The sequence below is a fragment of the Physeter macrocephalus genome, chromosome 5 (genome assembly GCF_002837175.3).
Source record: "Physeter macrocephalus isolate SW-GA chromosome 5, ASM283717v5, whole genome shotgun sequence".
NCBI classification, from domain to species: Eukaryota; Metazoa; Chordata; class Mammalia; order Artiodactyla; family Physeteridae; genus Physeter; species Physeter macrocephalus.
In genome coordinates this window covers 106390735-106405344 of record NC_041218.1, presented here as the reverse complement: position 1 = coordinate 106405344, position 14610 = coordinate 106390735, and the positions used below count along the sequence as shown (strand labels likewise).

General features: G+C 40.2%; 1 protein-coding gene across 3 annotated transcripts in view; it reads right to left on the bottom strand.

The window, feature by feature from the left end:
* Window positions 1-8460: 8460 nt before the first annotated feature.
* The window catches only part of FIGNL1 (fidgetin like 1), a 6273-nt gene continuing 123 nt past the window's right edge, over window positions 8461-14610 (bottom strand). The window contains exons 2-3 of one of the 3 annotated variants that reach the window (XM_024115149.3): window positions 12470-12549; window positions 8461-11615 (exon numbers count right to left, since the gene is read on the bottom strand). In XM_024115149.3, the coding sequence (XP_023970917.1) occupies window positions 9572-11605 (2034 nt within the window). In that variant the 5' untranslated portion in view covers window positions 11606-11615; window positions 12470-12549 and the 3' untranslated portion in view covers window positions 8461-9571. The remainder of the gene's footprint in view (window positions 11616-12469; window positions 12550-14610) is intronic. The other 2 variants (XM_028490292.2, XM_024115150.3) reach the window with 2 other exon arrangements.

The window sequence follows — 14610 nt, the reverse complement described above, 5'->3', positions numbered from 1 at the left end:
CCAGCAATCCCACTACTGGGCATATACCCAGAGAAAACCATAATTCAAAAAGACACATGCACCCCAATGTTCATTGCAGCACTATTTACAATAGCCAGGTCATGGAAGCAACCTAAATGCCCATCGACAGACAAATGGATAAAGAAGATGTGGTACATATATACAATGGAATATTACTCAGCCATATAAAGGAACGAAATTGGGTCATTTGTAGAGATGTGGATGAACCTAGAGACTGTCATACAGAGTGAAGTAAGTCAGAAAGAGAAAAACAAATATCATATACTAATGCATATATGTCGAATCTAGAGAAATGGTACAGATGAACTGGTTTGCAAGGCAGAAATAGAGACACAGATGTAGAGAACAAACGTATGGACACCAAGGGGGGAAAGCGGCAGGGTGTTGTGTGTGTGTGTGTGTGATGGAATTGGGAGATTGGGATTGCCATATATACACTAATATGTATAAAATAGATAACTAATAAGAACCTGCTGTATAAAAATAAATAAATAAAATTCAAAAAAAAAGCTACTTATGCATCCAAATACTAATCAGAAAGCTTAAATTAATACTTGAAGAAAAAAGAAAGAATGGGGGGAAATGGAAGAAAGAAAAGAAAAAAATGTTTTAATGTCTATTGAGCATGTCTCTGATTATCCTTAGGAAAAATAAAACATAAAACATCAAGAAGAGACAAGGAAAGCAAATATTCTTAAATCCCAGTACCTAGAATTTTATATTCTTGAGTTTTATGCCTGAAAGACCCAATTTCAGTTGTTTCACTTTTTGACCCTGGACCTGTACATACTTTTATGGTTTCCTTAGAAAATGTGTTGGGCTTTTTTCTCAGGCAAAATTCAGCTTTGTCTTTTTAATATACTTTCTCCTGTTTCAAGTTGATAACTAAACTTAGAGGAGTTCATTTACCTTAAGTGGATAACACTACTTACAGAATTTTATCAGGGAATTCGTTTCTTTGCCTTTAAAAAAAAGTCTTATTTTCTCTAGGACATGATAAAATGTGTACTATTTTTTACATAAATTAGCAAATTTAATATAATAAAGGAAATACTATACTGAATTCCCCATTTCTTAGGATAAATATCTATGAATTGATTCCTCAACTTAGGTAGAATTTTAGGAGAGTCTGGAATCGTAAAAGTTTACTTAGACTTCTAGGTCCCCTTCTTAATCTATCTGTTGTGTTGGCTGCAAGAAAGACAAGCCTTGCTCATGACTTAATCACATTGCTCAATAAACCAAGAGTTACCGAATTGGAAGGTATCACAGCCTTTTGTGTTGGGCTCATCCCCATTTGCCCTTTTGTCTGGTAGTGATGACAGGCAGCTCTTTCTGTCCAATTCACTAACCTAAATTTTGCTGAATGAAAATACCTTAAGGTCCAGAGAGACTCACTTGATCCGAAGGGCATTTGTGAACTTCGTTCAGTGGTGAGCCTAGGTAATGTGTGACACAAAAAGATACATAATAGATCATGTAGTGGAGTTGAGTCAGAAAGAGCCTTTGAAATTAGTTATACAGTAGGATTAAGTTTCTCCAAAATACTAAAATGGCTTAGGGAAAACAAATTTTTTTCATTTCTGTGTACAATTGCAGGCTGGATATTGTGTGCATTTTCCACTCTAATTTAGGCCAGTTGAGAGGAATAAATAATGAAGTACTGACATATTTATTTTGCATCTACTAAGCTTATCCACTAAAATAGATTTATCTGCACCATTTCTCTTAAATTGCAATCGTGCCCTAGTTTTACAGCAATTTTCTATATTTTGTGAAATTATGTCTCAAAATTTTATACATTCAGGCTGCCATGTCCCACAGGTCAGAAGCATATATATGGCCATGCCGTTTCTTTCAGATGTGAGGACCCAACATTATCTGCACCCCAAACTCTGATAAAACAGAATTTAACCACTTCTGTGGTCATTGTTGTGATGTTATGCATGTACGTTGCTTTCTCAAAGATTCCTTTGTATAATGGGTTTCTGAGCATTCAGTTTCTTAAAATGCAGATGAAATCTGTATTTGTCTCACAGCTACTTTTTAAAGCAATTTTGATGCTTTTGCTCAATTTGGAGTTGGATGAATGACTATTTGCTACAAATTCTGATTCTGAGAGGTTTACTTCTAAATACAATCATATGTACGTGCAAAACGGGGAGACTTCCACCCTGGTTTTTAAAGATTTATTTTGTTTGGTCATCATCTTTTCAGTCTCATTTTCCATATGAAATGCATATTTTCTAAAAGGAATTTATAATAGGGTTTTCAGTTCTCATCCCTTGCCTCTTCCTTACTAGCAAACTTCATGGCTCCTCTAATTTAAAACAAAACCTTTAATTATTCAACAAAGCCATGTTCAACACCTTAAAAATACTATTTCACTGAGTTTTTAAAAATTACAAAAAAGAGTACATTATTGTTGTCAGATATGGAAAATTGGCCACCTCCTCCAACCTCACTCCAAGAGGTAAGCAGTCTTAAGGGTCACTGCATACCCTTCTGGAGCATTTTTGCATTCCCTTGCTTACGCAGAGACACATGAATTACCGCAGAGACACATGAATTACCGTGCAACTTGCTCGTTTCAGTAAACATTGGAGCCTGGCGCTCTCTCCCCATCAGTGTATATGCAGACATCTACTTGATTCTTAAAAACCACTACTAAAACCCCGTGGACCAGATTAACGATTCTCCATTGATAGATGTCTGCACTAGTTTTCACATATTAAAATGCTTCCATGAACGTACCTAAGTAATACGTACCTAGCAGTGGAGGCATTTCTAGGCAGCTGTGATCAGACTGCCTTCCTGCAAGGCTGGACTCACCTCTACTCTCCCGCAGCAGTGTGCGCAATGCCTGCTCTCCAAAGCTTTACCAGCGCGGAGCACCACGGATATTTCACGTTGTTGCTGGTGCTTTAATCATTTGTAGTCGTTGTTTATTTTGATGCTTTTGGCTCCACGTATAAAGGTTCACGGATGGTGTGAAAGGTAGGAAACTTTTATCAACATGAGATTTTTTCCTCACCAAGTTTACTGCTTTTGACCCCGATTCCTCTCTCCTTGGGATTAAGGGTGCTGCTCCTGCTGGCGTCAGCACTTTCCTGCTTGCATCTCTCTCCATCCCTTTATTGTCACCGTTCCTGTTTCACTTCATAAAGATAATACCATTGAACTTTGCCTTTTTTACCTAATCTATGAGGCTTTATTAATCAAGTTCTTCCCATTTGTTTTGAACCTGAAGTATTTAATCTTTTTTCTGACATCTTACTTAAAATGTTCTGTTATTAAGCTTTTATTCTATTTTTTCTTCATCCTTTTAAAAAAAGTCTTTTTTTTCTCTTTCATTGGATTGATCAGGTTTTCCTTGCTTTTATTTTTCTCTGGTGATTTGGAGGTTTTATATCTCGTTTCTTATCTTTGTCCTATTTCTTACTATCATTTTCACTTACATTTTAGACAGATGTATTTAAAATATATATACAAACATATACACACATATATCATATATATTAGTTTTGTTTTTACCTTAACTTAAATGGGATATATATTTAAATATGCATATATATTCATATATTACAGTTAGATGTTTAATCAGTGCTGACTGAATAATAATTTGCCATTTATTCTAAAGGAGTGATTTAATATGAAACATTCATCAATATTCAATCATCTACCCCAAGTATTAAAGAGAACATAAGAACATGATATAAGAAGTGAAATGCAATATTAAATACACACTACTCTGTGAGTTCCGAACTTCAATATCAACAATTTTAGAGACATTTTTAAATGAAAATTTATGTCAATAAAAGCATTATTGTTTTTAAGCATTTCTATTTTTATATACCTTCTCTTTTTTATAGTAAGTACTTCTAAATTACTTCTGGATAAAATCACTTAATTTTTCCTCTGACAGTGATTTTGGATGACAGAACGAGCCTGGGCTGCAACAAAATGCCTGACAGTGAAGCCTGGGAGAGTTTAAAGATCATTGTCACATTTGCTGCAGCACTGAGGTAACATGATGAGGAGCTGTTTGCCCAGAAGCCGACATTGTATGAAGCTCACCAATTCCTGAAGCCGGATTCTTAACGTTAGCTTTAATGGTATAGAAATTATTTCCTACAAGGCTGACTAACACAACAATGTAAAGCAATTATACTCCAATAAATATGTTAAAAAAAAAAAGGTTGACTGCATGTATACAACACAGAGTTTAAGAGAACTACTTACCTTAATTACAAACATGTGGCTGAATATACCATATCTGGATCTGCCCTGTCCAGTGCGGCGGCCACCGGTCACATGTGACCGTCTAGTATTTGCATGTGGTCACTTAGATCGAGACGTGATGTGAATTAAAAATACTCACTGATTTCAAAGACTCAGTACGAGAAAAAGAAAGAAAAGTATATCATGAATAATTCTTACATTGATTGCATGTTGGAATGACAATAATTAGATATTAATTTCACCTGGTTCTTCTTCTGTTTAACCGTTGCTACTGGAAAATTTTAAATTACATATGTGGTTCTCATTATATATATATATTGAACAGCCCTGTTCTAGATGTCCTGCACCCATTCAACAGATGAAAGCCTGGGAAAAGTGTGATTACAAAGGAAAAACTATTCCCATGAGCTGCTGACATAGGGATTGCAGGAAGAGCATCAATTCTTGGTAGGGCTCCTGGCTCATTTACAGTAGGCGCTTTTCAACCCCACATGTTGCTTTACTGAATCGTGTCTGCTCTGCCTGGAATTGGTGGGTTGGTTATCAGTTTATTAAAAACACCAGTAATTCTGCTTTGGCAACATCTGTGATTGTTTCAGGCCTGCTTAGTTTTACTTCCATCCCATGGATTTCAGCGGGAATTTCAGCAGGGATTCTCTGAAAACACAGAAACAGTTTCCTCTCTTTAATGAGACAAATGTCTACTGACATGATCTTCCTAGCAAAGGTGGAGCTGCCTTTATTCGATCTATTAGCTTAGGTCCCAAATTCATAATGTGGCCCAGGAATGGGACCAGTGGCTGAGCTTCTGACTCTGGATTCATTCGTTTTGCACTATGTTAATCCTTTTTTTTTTTTTTTTTGATTGAAGTATAGTTGATTTACAATGTTGTATATAGCACAGAGATTCATATATATATGAATATATATGTCTTTTCCCTTATAGGTTATAACAAAATATTGAGTATAGTTCCCTCTGCTATACAGTAGGTCCTTGTTGTTTATCTGTTTTATACAATAGTATGTGTTAATCCCATACTCCTAACGTATCCCTCCCCCCCTTTCCCCTTTGCTACCATAAGTTTGTTTTCTATGTCTGTGAGTCTGTTTCTCTTTTGTAAATAAGTTCATCTATATCACTTATTTTAGATTCCACATATAAGTGATATCATATGATATGTCTTTTTCTGACTTACTTCACTTAGTATGATAATCTCTAGTCCATCCATATTGATGCAAATGGCATTATTTCATTCTCTTTTTATAGCTGAGTAATATTCCATTGTATACATGTAGCACATCTTATCCATTCCTCTGTTGATGGACATTAGGTTGCTTCCATGTCTTGGCTACTGTAAATAGTGCTGCTATGAACATAGGAGTGCCTGTATCTTTTCAAATTAGAGTTTTTGTCTTTTCTGGATATATGCCCTGGAGTGGGATTCCTGGATCACATGGTAGCTCTTTTTAAAGAGACCGCCATACTGTTCTCCATAGTAGCTGCACCAATTTACATTCCCACCAACAGTGTAGGAGGGTTCCTTTCTCTCCACACCCTCTCCAGCATTTATTATTTGTTGACTTTTGGATGATGGCCATTCTAACTGGTGTGATACCTCATTGCAGTTTTCATTTGCATTTCTCTAATAATTAGCGATGTTGAGCATTTTTTCATGTGCCTGTCAGCCATGAACTGTATGAGCTGTTTGTGTATTTCAGAAGTTAAGCCCTTCTCAGTCACATCATTTGCAAGTATATTCTCCCATTCTGTACGTTGTCTTTTTTTGTTTATGGTTTCCTTTGCTGTGCAAAAGCTTTTAAGTTTGATTAGGTCCCATTTGTTTATTTTTGTTTTTATTTCTATTGCCTTGGGAGACTGACCTAAGAAAACCGTTGTACGACTTGTGTCAGAGAATGTTTTGCCTATGTTCTCTTCTAGGAGTTTTATGGTGTCATGTCTTAATGTTTAAGTCTTTAATCATTTTGAGTTTATTTTTGTATATGGTGTGAGGAAATGTTCTAATTTCATTCTTTTACAAGTAGGTGTCCAGTTTTCCCAGCACCACCTGCTGAAGAGACTATCTTTTTTCCATTGTATATCCTTGCCTCCTTTGTCAAAGATTAATTGACCATAGATGTGTGGGTTTCTTTCTGGGCTCTCTCTTCTGTTCCATTGATCTATGCGTCTGTTTTTGTGCCAGTACCACGCTGGATTAAGGTAGAATTAAGAATAATAAGATGGAATAGACAATCACATGAAACAGTTGAAAAGAAAATGATTCTTCAAAGCAATGAAGGCGGAACCGAGCTGGATGGACAGAGGAGGGTGCACAATTGCTGAGCAGACTTTCCAAGCCTGTATTTTACTGTGTCATTCTCATTCTCCAACAAGATAGGTACAGACTACTCTAATTTCATAACTGAGACTGAACAAAGAGATAGGCTACAGTCCCAACTAGTAAATGACAGAGTCTAACGTGTCCATTTGGTGCCGAAGTCCATGCCCTTCACACGGATTCCCCCCTAACAACTTGTCGATGTAGAGGCAGACTTGATATTTTGGAATTGAGAAAATGAATTAGAATTTCAAAAGAATGGCAAATACCGTAAATTGGAATAGAATTTCCCAAAGAATACACATCAAAAGAACCAGAAACTATAATTAGATGTATAACAAAAACATTTAAAAAGTCCTGACATTAAAAACTCAGATAAATTTCTGTATTCCTACCAACATTTTTAAGCATTAATATATAAACAAGTTACATGTGTTGGTAAAATGTGTGTATTTCTACAAAGGAAGTGTATCTTTCAATGACATTAAGAAAAAACAAAACAAACAAAAAACAGGTAAATGTTCCCTTCTCAAAAACAATGGCTAAAGACAGTGCAGCACAAAACACTTGGGAGGAAAGAATTCAACCCAAAATTACCATATTCAAACAAGAGAATATTCATAATGTAGAAATAGAAAGAAATCTCAAGTCTAAGTTTCAGGAAATTTCCTACCCAAATGCCTCAGAAACATACTGTAAATCACGAAACGCTGAGAGAAAGGATGCTTCTAATGTGGTATAACATAGAAAAAACTGCCAAGTGACTCCCTGTCTCCTATTTAAAATATCCTACTTGCTTATTCCTTTCAGGTTTAGAGTCTCACTTGAACAGAGAAGACCTTTATTCAGGAGGGGCCATTTCACAATCTAAAAGGGACACGGCTCTGCCTAGTCCAAGATAAGCCGGGCCAATGAGATTTTTTTTCTCTTGGACAAAATCTAAAAGAAGTACAGCTGATTCACTATGCTGTACAGTATAAACTAACACAATATTGTAAAGCAACTATACTCCAATAAAAATTTTTTTTAAAAAAGAAAAAAAAGAAGTTCTACCGAGGGATGTGGCCCCATGGTTGGTGATCAATGGAGTTGAAAGTCACAACTCGTAGAAGTTGCTGTCGAGAAAAAACTGATGATAAACATTAAGACCAAGTTACAAAGTTAAATAAAACACTAACACCTCCTGGGCAATTGATGATAAATCTAAATAACTACAGTAATTGTAAGATCCAAGTGGGTGGAAGTGATCTGTAAAGAAGATAGTAATGAACATGGTGAAATGCTTTAAGATTTTAAAAGATACAACAAAAGATTAAAACAAGAGATTTAACATCCAAATTCTAATAAAAGACAACTACATATTTCAAAGGGAAAAACTAAAAGTTGGAGATATAAAGCTTTTAAAAGAGCATAAAAATAGCAGACAGACCAAGAATAAAAACTAAAACAATATATAAATTGCCTAAATTCATCTACTAGAAGTTTCAAATTCCGTTTCTTAAGTTGAATTGTTCTCAAAACATTAGAACTTGAACGTAATCTCCATGAGACCAGGGACTTTTGTCTGTTGTTCACTGGTCTACTTTCAGCACCTGGAACACTGCCTGGCATCTAATAAATATTTTTTGAATGGATGGATGGATGCAAAACCTGCGTACTGTCCAATTGGCATCCGGACAGTGTCCATGACCACCAGGTTTAGGTAAACAGGCACTTTGACTCAGTGCAGATAGGAATTCTACACAAGTACCACTGTTCCAGAAGACAATTTAGGACACATGCCAAAAGCATTAAAAATCGTTAATCCAAGAATTTTACTCAAGAAATGTATATGTTTTTTAAAAAGATAACTAAGGCATTTAACATATTTTATTTACTATATACAAAAGGTGAACCTAAGGAACTGCCCTGAATGCCCTGTAACAGAGGGCTAACTAAATTACAGGCCCCCTCATATCACGGAATCCCAGGCACTCACGTACGGGAAGATGCAGAAGTATGTCAACGTGGAAGATGATGATGAGGGACTTTAAAGAAAACAGCTGCAAACGAGAAGGCACAGCACAACCCCACTCCTGTATAAAACATCTGGAAGAAGTGACGCTGAAATGTTAACACTGTGGTCCTCAAAGCGGTAGGGTAACTGACTTTTATTTTCTTCCTTTTGTTCACCTCTATTTTCCAATGTTTCTACATAGAACATGCACTATTTAGAAAACAAAACAGTCCATTTTAAAAATCTGAAAACATTTATTTTTGAAAGAGACCAACCCTACAGGTTGTAAAGTGGTGCCAAATAAAATACTACTTTCAAACATCACCTACCCCCCTGAAGAAACACAACATTCTTCCCCTTTCAGTTCTGTGGACCTGTCTCTGATCTTAGATTACACTTTGCTATTTCTGAACATGTTTTAATTAATTAGTCTTGGGAAGGGAAGAAAACCATAAGCAGTCACAAGCCAGAACAAAGTAAAAACTGGAACTTTCACTTTAGCTTTGGTTGAGATTTAAAATCTATTAAACAACAGTAAGCAACACTCAGTTTCAAATGTAAACCACTATCCTAGCCAATACTAAAAATTATGTGATCCTCAGAAGAAACTTTCTTCAATAAAAGATACACGTAAGTCAGATACATCCTCATATACAAATCAGATTTTAAGTTTCAATTTGAGTTCACTGTTCATCGTATACATCCTGAAAAGACCTCTTAGGAACAAAACAAAAAAAAGGCATTCCCATTTTGCACGAATAGGCTTACGTATCAGGTGGTAACTGGAAGGAAAATTGAGCTTATATTAACATAGTCTAAGTCAATCAATTGTAAAAGTTGAGCTATTGTTATTCTATTTTATTTGAGGTACAGAATTCAGAATATACATTTGATGTACACTTAATCAATTTCCTATGCTAAAAAAATGGGAAGACTGGGCTACAGAGATGCCACCTTTTAATTTCAAGCGTCCCATTTACTTTCCACAACCAAAAGTCCTGTTCCAGTTTTCATAAAGTTCTAAATCTTCTGGAGACACACTAGGTCGCACAGTTCTGAAGGCATCTTCAAAGTCACTGTAAGCTATTGGTCGAACTTGATCGGGCGTTACCGTGGCAATGTCAGCAGCCTGTAAACTGCGAATAGGACCCAGAGACGCCTCCCTGCAGAGCTGCGTCATGTCAGCCCCGGAGAACCCCCCAGAGTGCCTCACCACCAGGTCGACCTCCTCCTCACTGAGGCAGCAGTGCTCCTCGGACATCAGATTAATGACTATCTGTTTCCTGGCTGAAGCCTCTGGGAGGGGAATATACAGCCTTTTCACCAACCTTCTCCGGGCAGCCTCGTCAATCTCCTGTGGCCGATTGGTTGCTCCTACCACTAGAATACGATCTTCAGAAGATGTGGCTGCTCCATCCAACTGAACTAGAAATTCGGTTTTTATCCTTCTAGAAGATTCATGCTCACCATCTCCCCGCTGAGATAACAGGGAATCAATTTCATCAATAAATATCACAGCTGGCTGCTGACATCGTGCAACAGCAAACAATGCACGGACCATTTTCTCTCCCTCACCCACCCACTTAGAAGTCAAGGAGGAAGCAGAGATACTAAAGAATGTTGCCCCAGACTGACTAGCGATGCACTTGCCAATCAGAGTTTTACCAGTCCCAGGAGGACCAAAGAGCAGAATTCCTTTAGGGGGTCCTCGTAAGCCAGTGAAGATGTCTGGCCGCATCATGGGCCACACAACTATCTCCTTTATTGTGGTTTTGGCAAATTCCACTCCTGCGATATCTTCCCAATTTACTGGCGGTCCCTGGTCCATAATCTCATGCATAATAAGTTCAATCATTTTGGGCTCCAAGTTCTTCAGACGCTCATCCACGGGATGTGCTGGGTCTGCAGCTCCTGCGCCATGAGGCTTATACTGTGTGCCCCCGCCCTGACCTCCCCCATCTTGCTTAGGTACGGGGGGAACAAACTTTCCAAATATCCCTCGGGATCTACTAGCTCCCAGAGACTTTTTGACACCACCATGTGAAGACCCTGATGCACGCTTGGGCTGGTGGTATTTTTTCTGCTGATCTACCCATAGCTGTTCTTTTGCAGTTTTAAAAGTAGGCAGGCTGCTCTCCTCGCTTTGGCCATTATCTTCTGTTTTACTAAAAGCCTTATTCATTACTGGAGTGGAAAGTGCATCAATGGTGCCAGAACCATAAAAAGCTTTCATTTCCCGTGGATTTTCAAAGCCAGAAGGAAAACAAGACTGATTAGATGAGAACACACTTAGTCCTATGTTGGCTTTCGGGAAGTTGTAATTTTCCTTTTTGACATTTCCAAATAATGGTGTGGCATGGAATTTTTCAGTGGCTGACTCACCGAAAGGTCCTGAGACTACAGGACATGTCTTAGTGGTGTCAGTGACCAGAAGTGGCTGGGCATTCTGAGGGTACTTCAAAGAAGGACTGCCCTCTGGGAAGTCTTTGGTCCTATGGGCACCATGGGCTGAGTTAGTTAATGGGTCACTCTCCCCAGAACCACCACAAACACTATATTTAGGCAGATCAAAGACAGCGGCCACTCTATGGATGACTACTGACTCATCAGCAGGTGCCAACAGAGAGTCTCTGGATTTTCTGCCAGCGTGCATCATCTCCTGCACGTTACTCATTTTGAACACGTTATTTATTGACAATCCAGACTTCCACTTGTCACTGTCAGTTTGCCGAGATCTTGCTAGAGTTAAAATGTTTTCTGCATAGTTATTCAAGCCAGTTTCAACACTGTCAGAATCAATAACTGCAGAATATTTCTCTGCATATATTCTGAACAGTCTGGCAGCACAGACCTGGGAGATCTCAGAGTTTGCCCATGCATACTGAATGCGGAGAATCTGTGCTCGGTACGCGTCTGCCTTCTCTCCTGATGTACACGTGCCAGACGTAATTGCAAAGTAATTCTTCTGCCATTCACTCAAGTGTACAGACCTAGAGCTAGAGACCTGCATTTTAGAGGTTCTATAACAAATGACAAAGATGAAAAAGATTCAGTATCCAGAAGGAAACAAAGACATAATACTTTAAACATACTTTTAAAATCTCTGCCTATCTGAAGGAAGGTACACTGGACTTCTCATTTATAAGGTAAATTTATAAGGAAAGACCGTTTATAGGGGAACATCTAGCTAACCATAGCTTTCAGGCATTCAAGATATAAAAGATTAAAGACTTGACTTAATAATGCTCTAAGGACCTCCCTGGTGGCGCAGTGGTTGAGAATCCGCCTGCCAATGCAGGGGACACAGGTTCAATCCCTGGTCCGGGAAGATCCCACATGCCACGGAGCAACTAAGCCTGTGTGCCACAACTACTGAGCCTGTGCTCTAGGGCCCGCGAGCCACAACTACTGAGCCCGGGTGTTGCAACTACTGAAGCCCGTGCACCTAGAGCCCGTGCTCCGTAATAAGAGAAGCCACCACAATAAGAAGCCTGCGCACCGCAACGAAGAATAGCCCCTGCTCGCCCGCGAGCCACAACTACTGAGCCCGGGTGTTGCAACTACTGAAGCCCGTGCACCTAGAGCCCGTGCTCCGTAATAAGAGAAGCCACCACAATAAGAAGCCTGCGCACCGCAACGAAGAATAGCCCCTGCTCGCCGCAGCTAGAGAAAGCCTGTGCACAGCAACGAAGACGCAACGCAGCCAAAAAAAAAATTATAATAATGCTCTATTATGGGTTAAACTGTTTTAGTTATATGATAATTTTCCCTGTGATGAGGGAAAGGTTTAGATGGAGAGGATTTAAAATTAATCAGCAAACGAAAGGCAACATGGAAGAACAAGGGATCTAGAGACAAGCAAAGCAAAACAAACCAAGCCAAGCTCTGTCCCTAGGAAAATTAGACGAACGATCTCATGCAAGCCTCTTCACATCACTGGGCCTTCAGTTTTATCTGTAAAATGAGAGAAGTCAGTATGAGAATCAAGTCAAATGATGAGCATGAAAATACCTAAAAATTACTATTATCATCTCTACTGCACAAATGTAGAAACTGAGGCAGACAGAGCTCAGAAGCTTGCTCGAGGTCACACAGCCAGTGAGCAACGGTGCCGGAATTCGCACATGAGCAGTTTCACTGCATGTAGTGTGCACTTCATCACGTAAATGCCCCTTCACTCTGCCACCAAAGGTCACTGCAGCGTGGAGGATCACAAATACGAACAATAGTATTTAGTCATATACTAAATGTTTTCAAGGATTTGTAAATGAGCACTTAAAACAGGATGCCTCAGAATCTCTCACAATTTCCCAATTTCACAGGAAGCATTAAAAAGTGAAGCTGGGGCTTCCCTGGTGGCGCAGTGGTTGAGAGTCTGCCTGCCGATGCAGGGGACGCGGGTTCGTGCCCCCGTCCGGGAGGATCCCACATGCCGCGGAGGGGCTGGGCCCGTGAGCCATGGCCGCTGAGCCTGCGCGGGAGAGGCCACAACAGTGAGAGGCCCGCGTACCGCAAAAAAAAAAAAAAAAAAAACTTAAGCTGGCGTGAGAAATGGAATAAGAGAGCTGTCGTGATAAATGAAATAGGAGAACAAGTGTGTTATTAAAGTGGTTTATTTTAGATTTTTTTCCTCATGTTACTTTTATAAGTCTCCTTACATTAAGTTAAAATGATTTTAACAGGACTGTAGATGGATGTATCATGTTGACAGATGTGTAGAATTTACGTGCCAATCCAGAAGAAAACTTTGTAAGAAAACTTTGAAGCTTCCTAAGGGTATTGAAGTAAAGTAAAAACCAAGAACTCATGTATGCTAAAATTTACCTTCCAAATTATCTATAAATATAGCTTAATAATCAGCAGTTCTTTTGGTGCAAGACCCATGCTTGATACAGCTTTGTTTCTCCCATAAACCCTACAAAGAATCTGTCACATTGTAGGTAGATGTTCATAAATCTTTGTAATTATTTTTGAAAAAAATAAACTTAAAGCCTAGTGAGATCCTAATTTGCTTAAAGCCATAAAGTCAAAACTAGAACTGACACCTCCTGACACACAATTCATTCCTCTTTCCACTATTCCATTTTACCCTATTTTAATCTTTTATGCAACAGCAGAAATGAGAAATTGCAAATGAGGTAACTTGGAAACCATTTCTCACCAACTTTCCTGTTACTATGAACATCCTGTTCCTCTCCACGGCTTCATCCCATTTTATCATCCGCCAAACTGGGATTCCTACAAAGGCTCAGACACAGTTCTAGTCCCTGTTCCCTAAATACCCTGCTCTTTCCTTTCCACCCTCTCCTATTTGCTCAACATTCACCTCCTAAGTCTTACTTCGTCCTTTCAGCGCAATCATTCACCCAATAACTATGGACACAGGTAACCAAGGACGGCTTGGCCACGCGCGTCAGCGGCACAGCCGGGTCCCGAGTACCACTTCCTAGATCTGTATCACTAAGGTTACTCGGCGGCAGCAATGCACAAGCTGCATTCCCATCTTCTGGGGTTTTCCCTGCCTGTTGTAGGACGTGGCGTTCGTCCAGACAGTACATGCTCCCCGCCACACCGACTGTCCCCCCGCCCCCGGAGCGGGGCGCCCCCGGAGGCAGCAGTCACCGCGCTGACAGGGCTGGGGACCCTGCGGCGCTCACGGGGCGGGACGGTCCACCGCCCGCCGGCCGGGACCCCGGGTGCAGCCCCTCCCCTCCGGCCTGGCTCCCGGCCCAGGGCTCGCCCGGCCGCCCCCCGCGGAGCCTCCGCCAGCGCGGCGCCCGCCCACCGGGACGCCCCCTCCCCACAGGCCGCCTCCGAACCCGACGCCGCCGAGAGCGCGCCCGCCACGAGAACACATTCCCGGGCCGGCCTGCCCGTTCGCCCGCCAGCGAAGCCCCTCAGCCCTCCGGCCCCGCGCCCCTCCCAGGCCTCAGACCCCTCGCCGCCCCCCTGCCCACACCCGCCCGCCGCCCCCTTCCCCCCGCCTTCGCCGCCCCCCCGCCACCCCGCCACCCC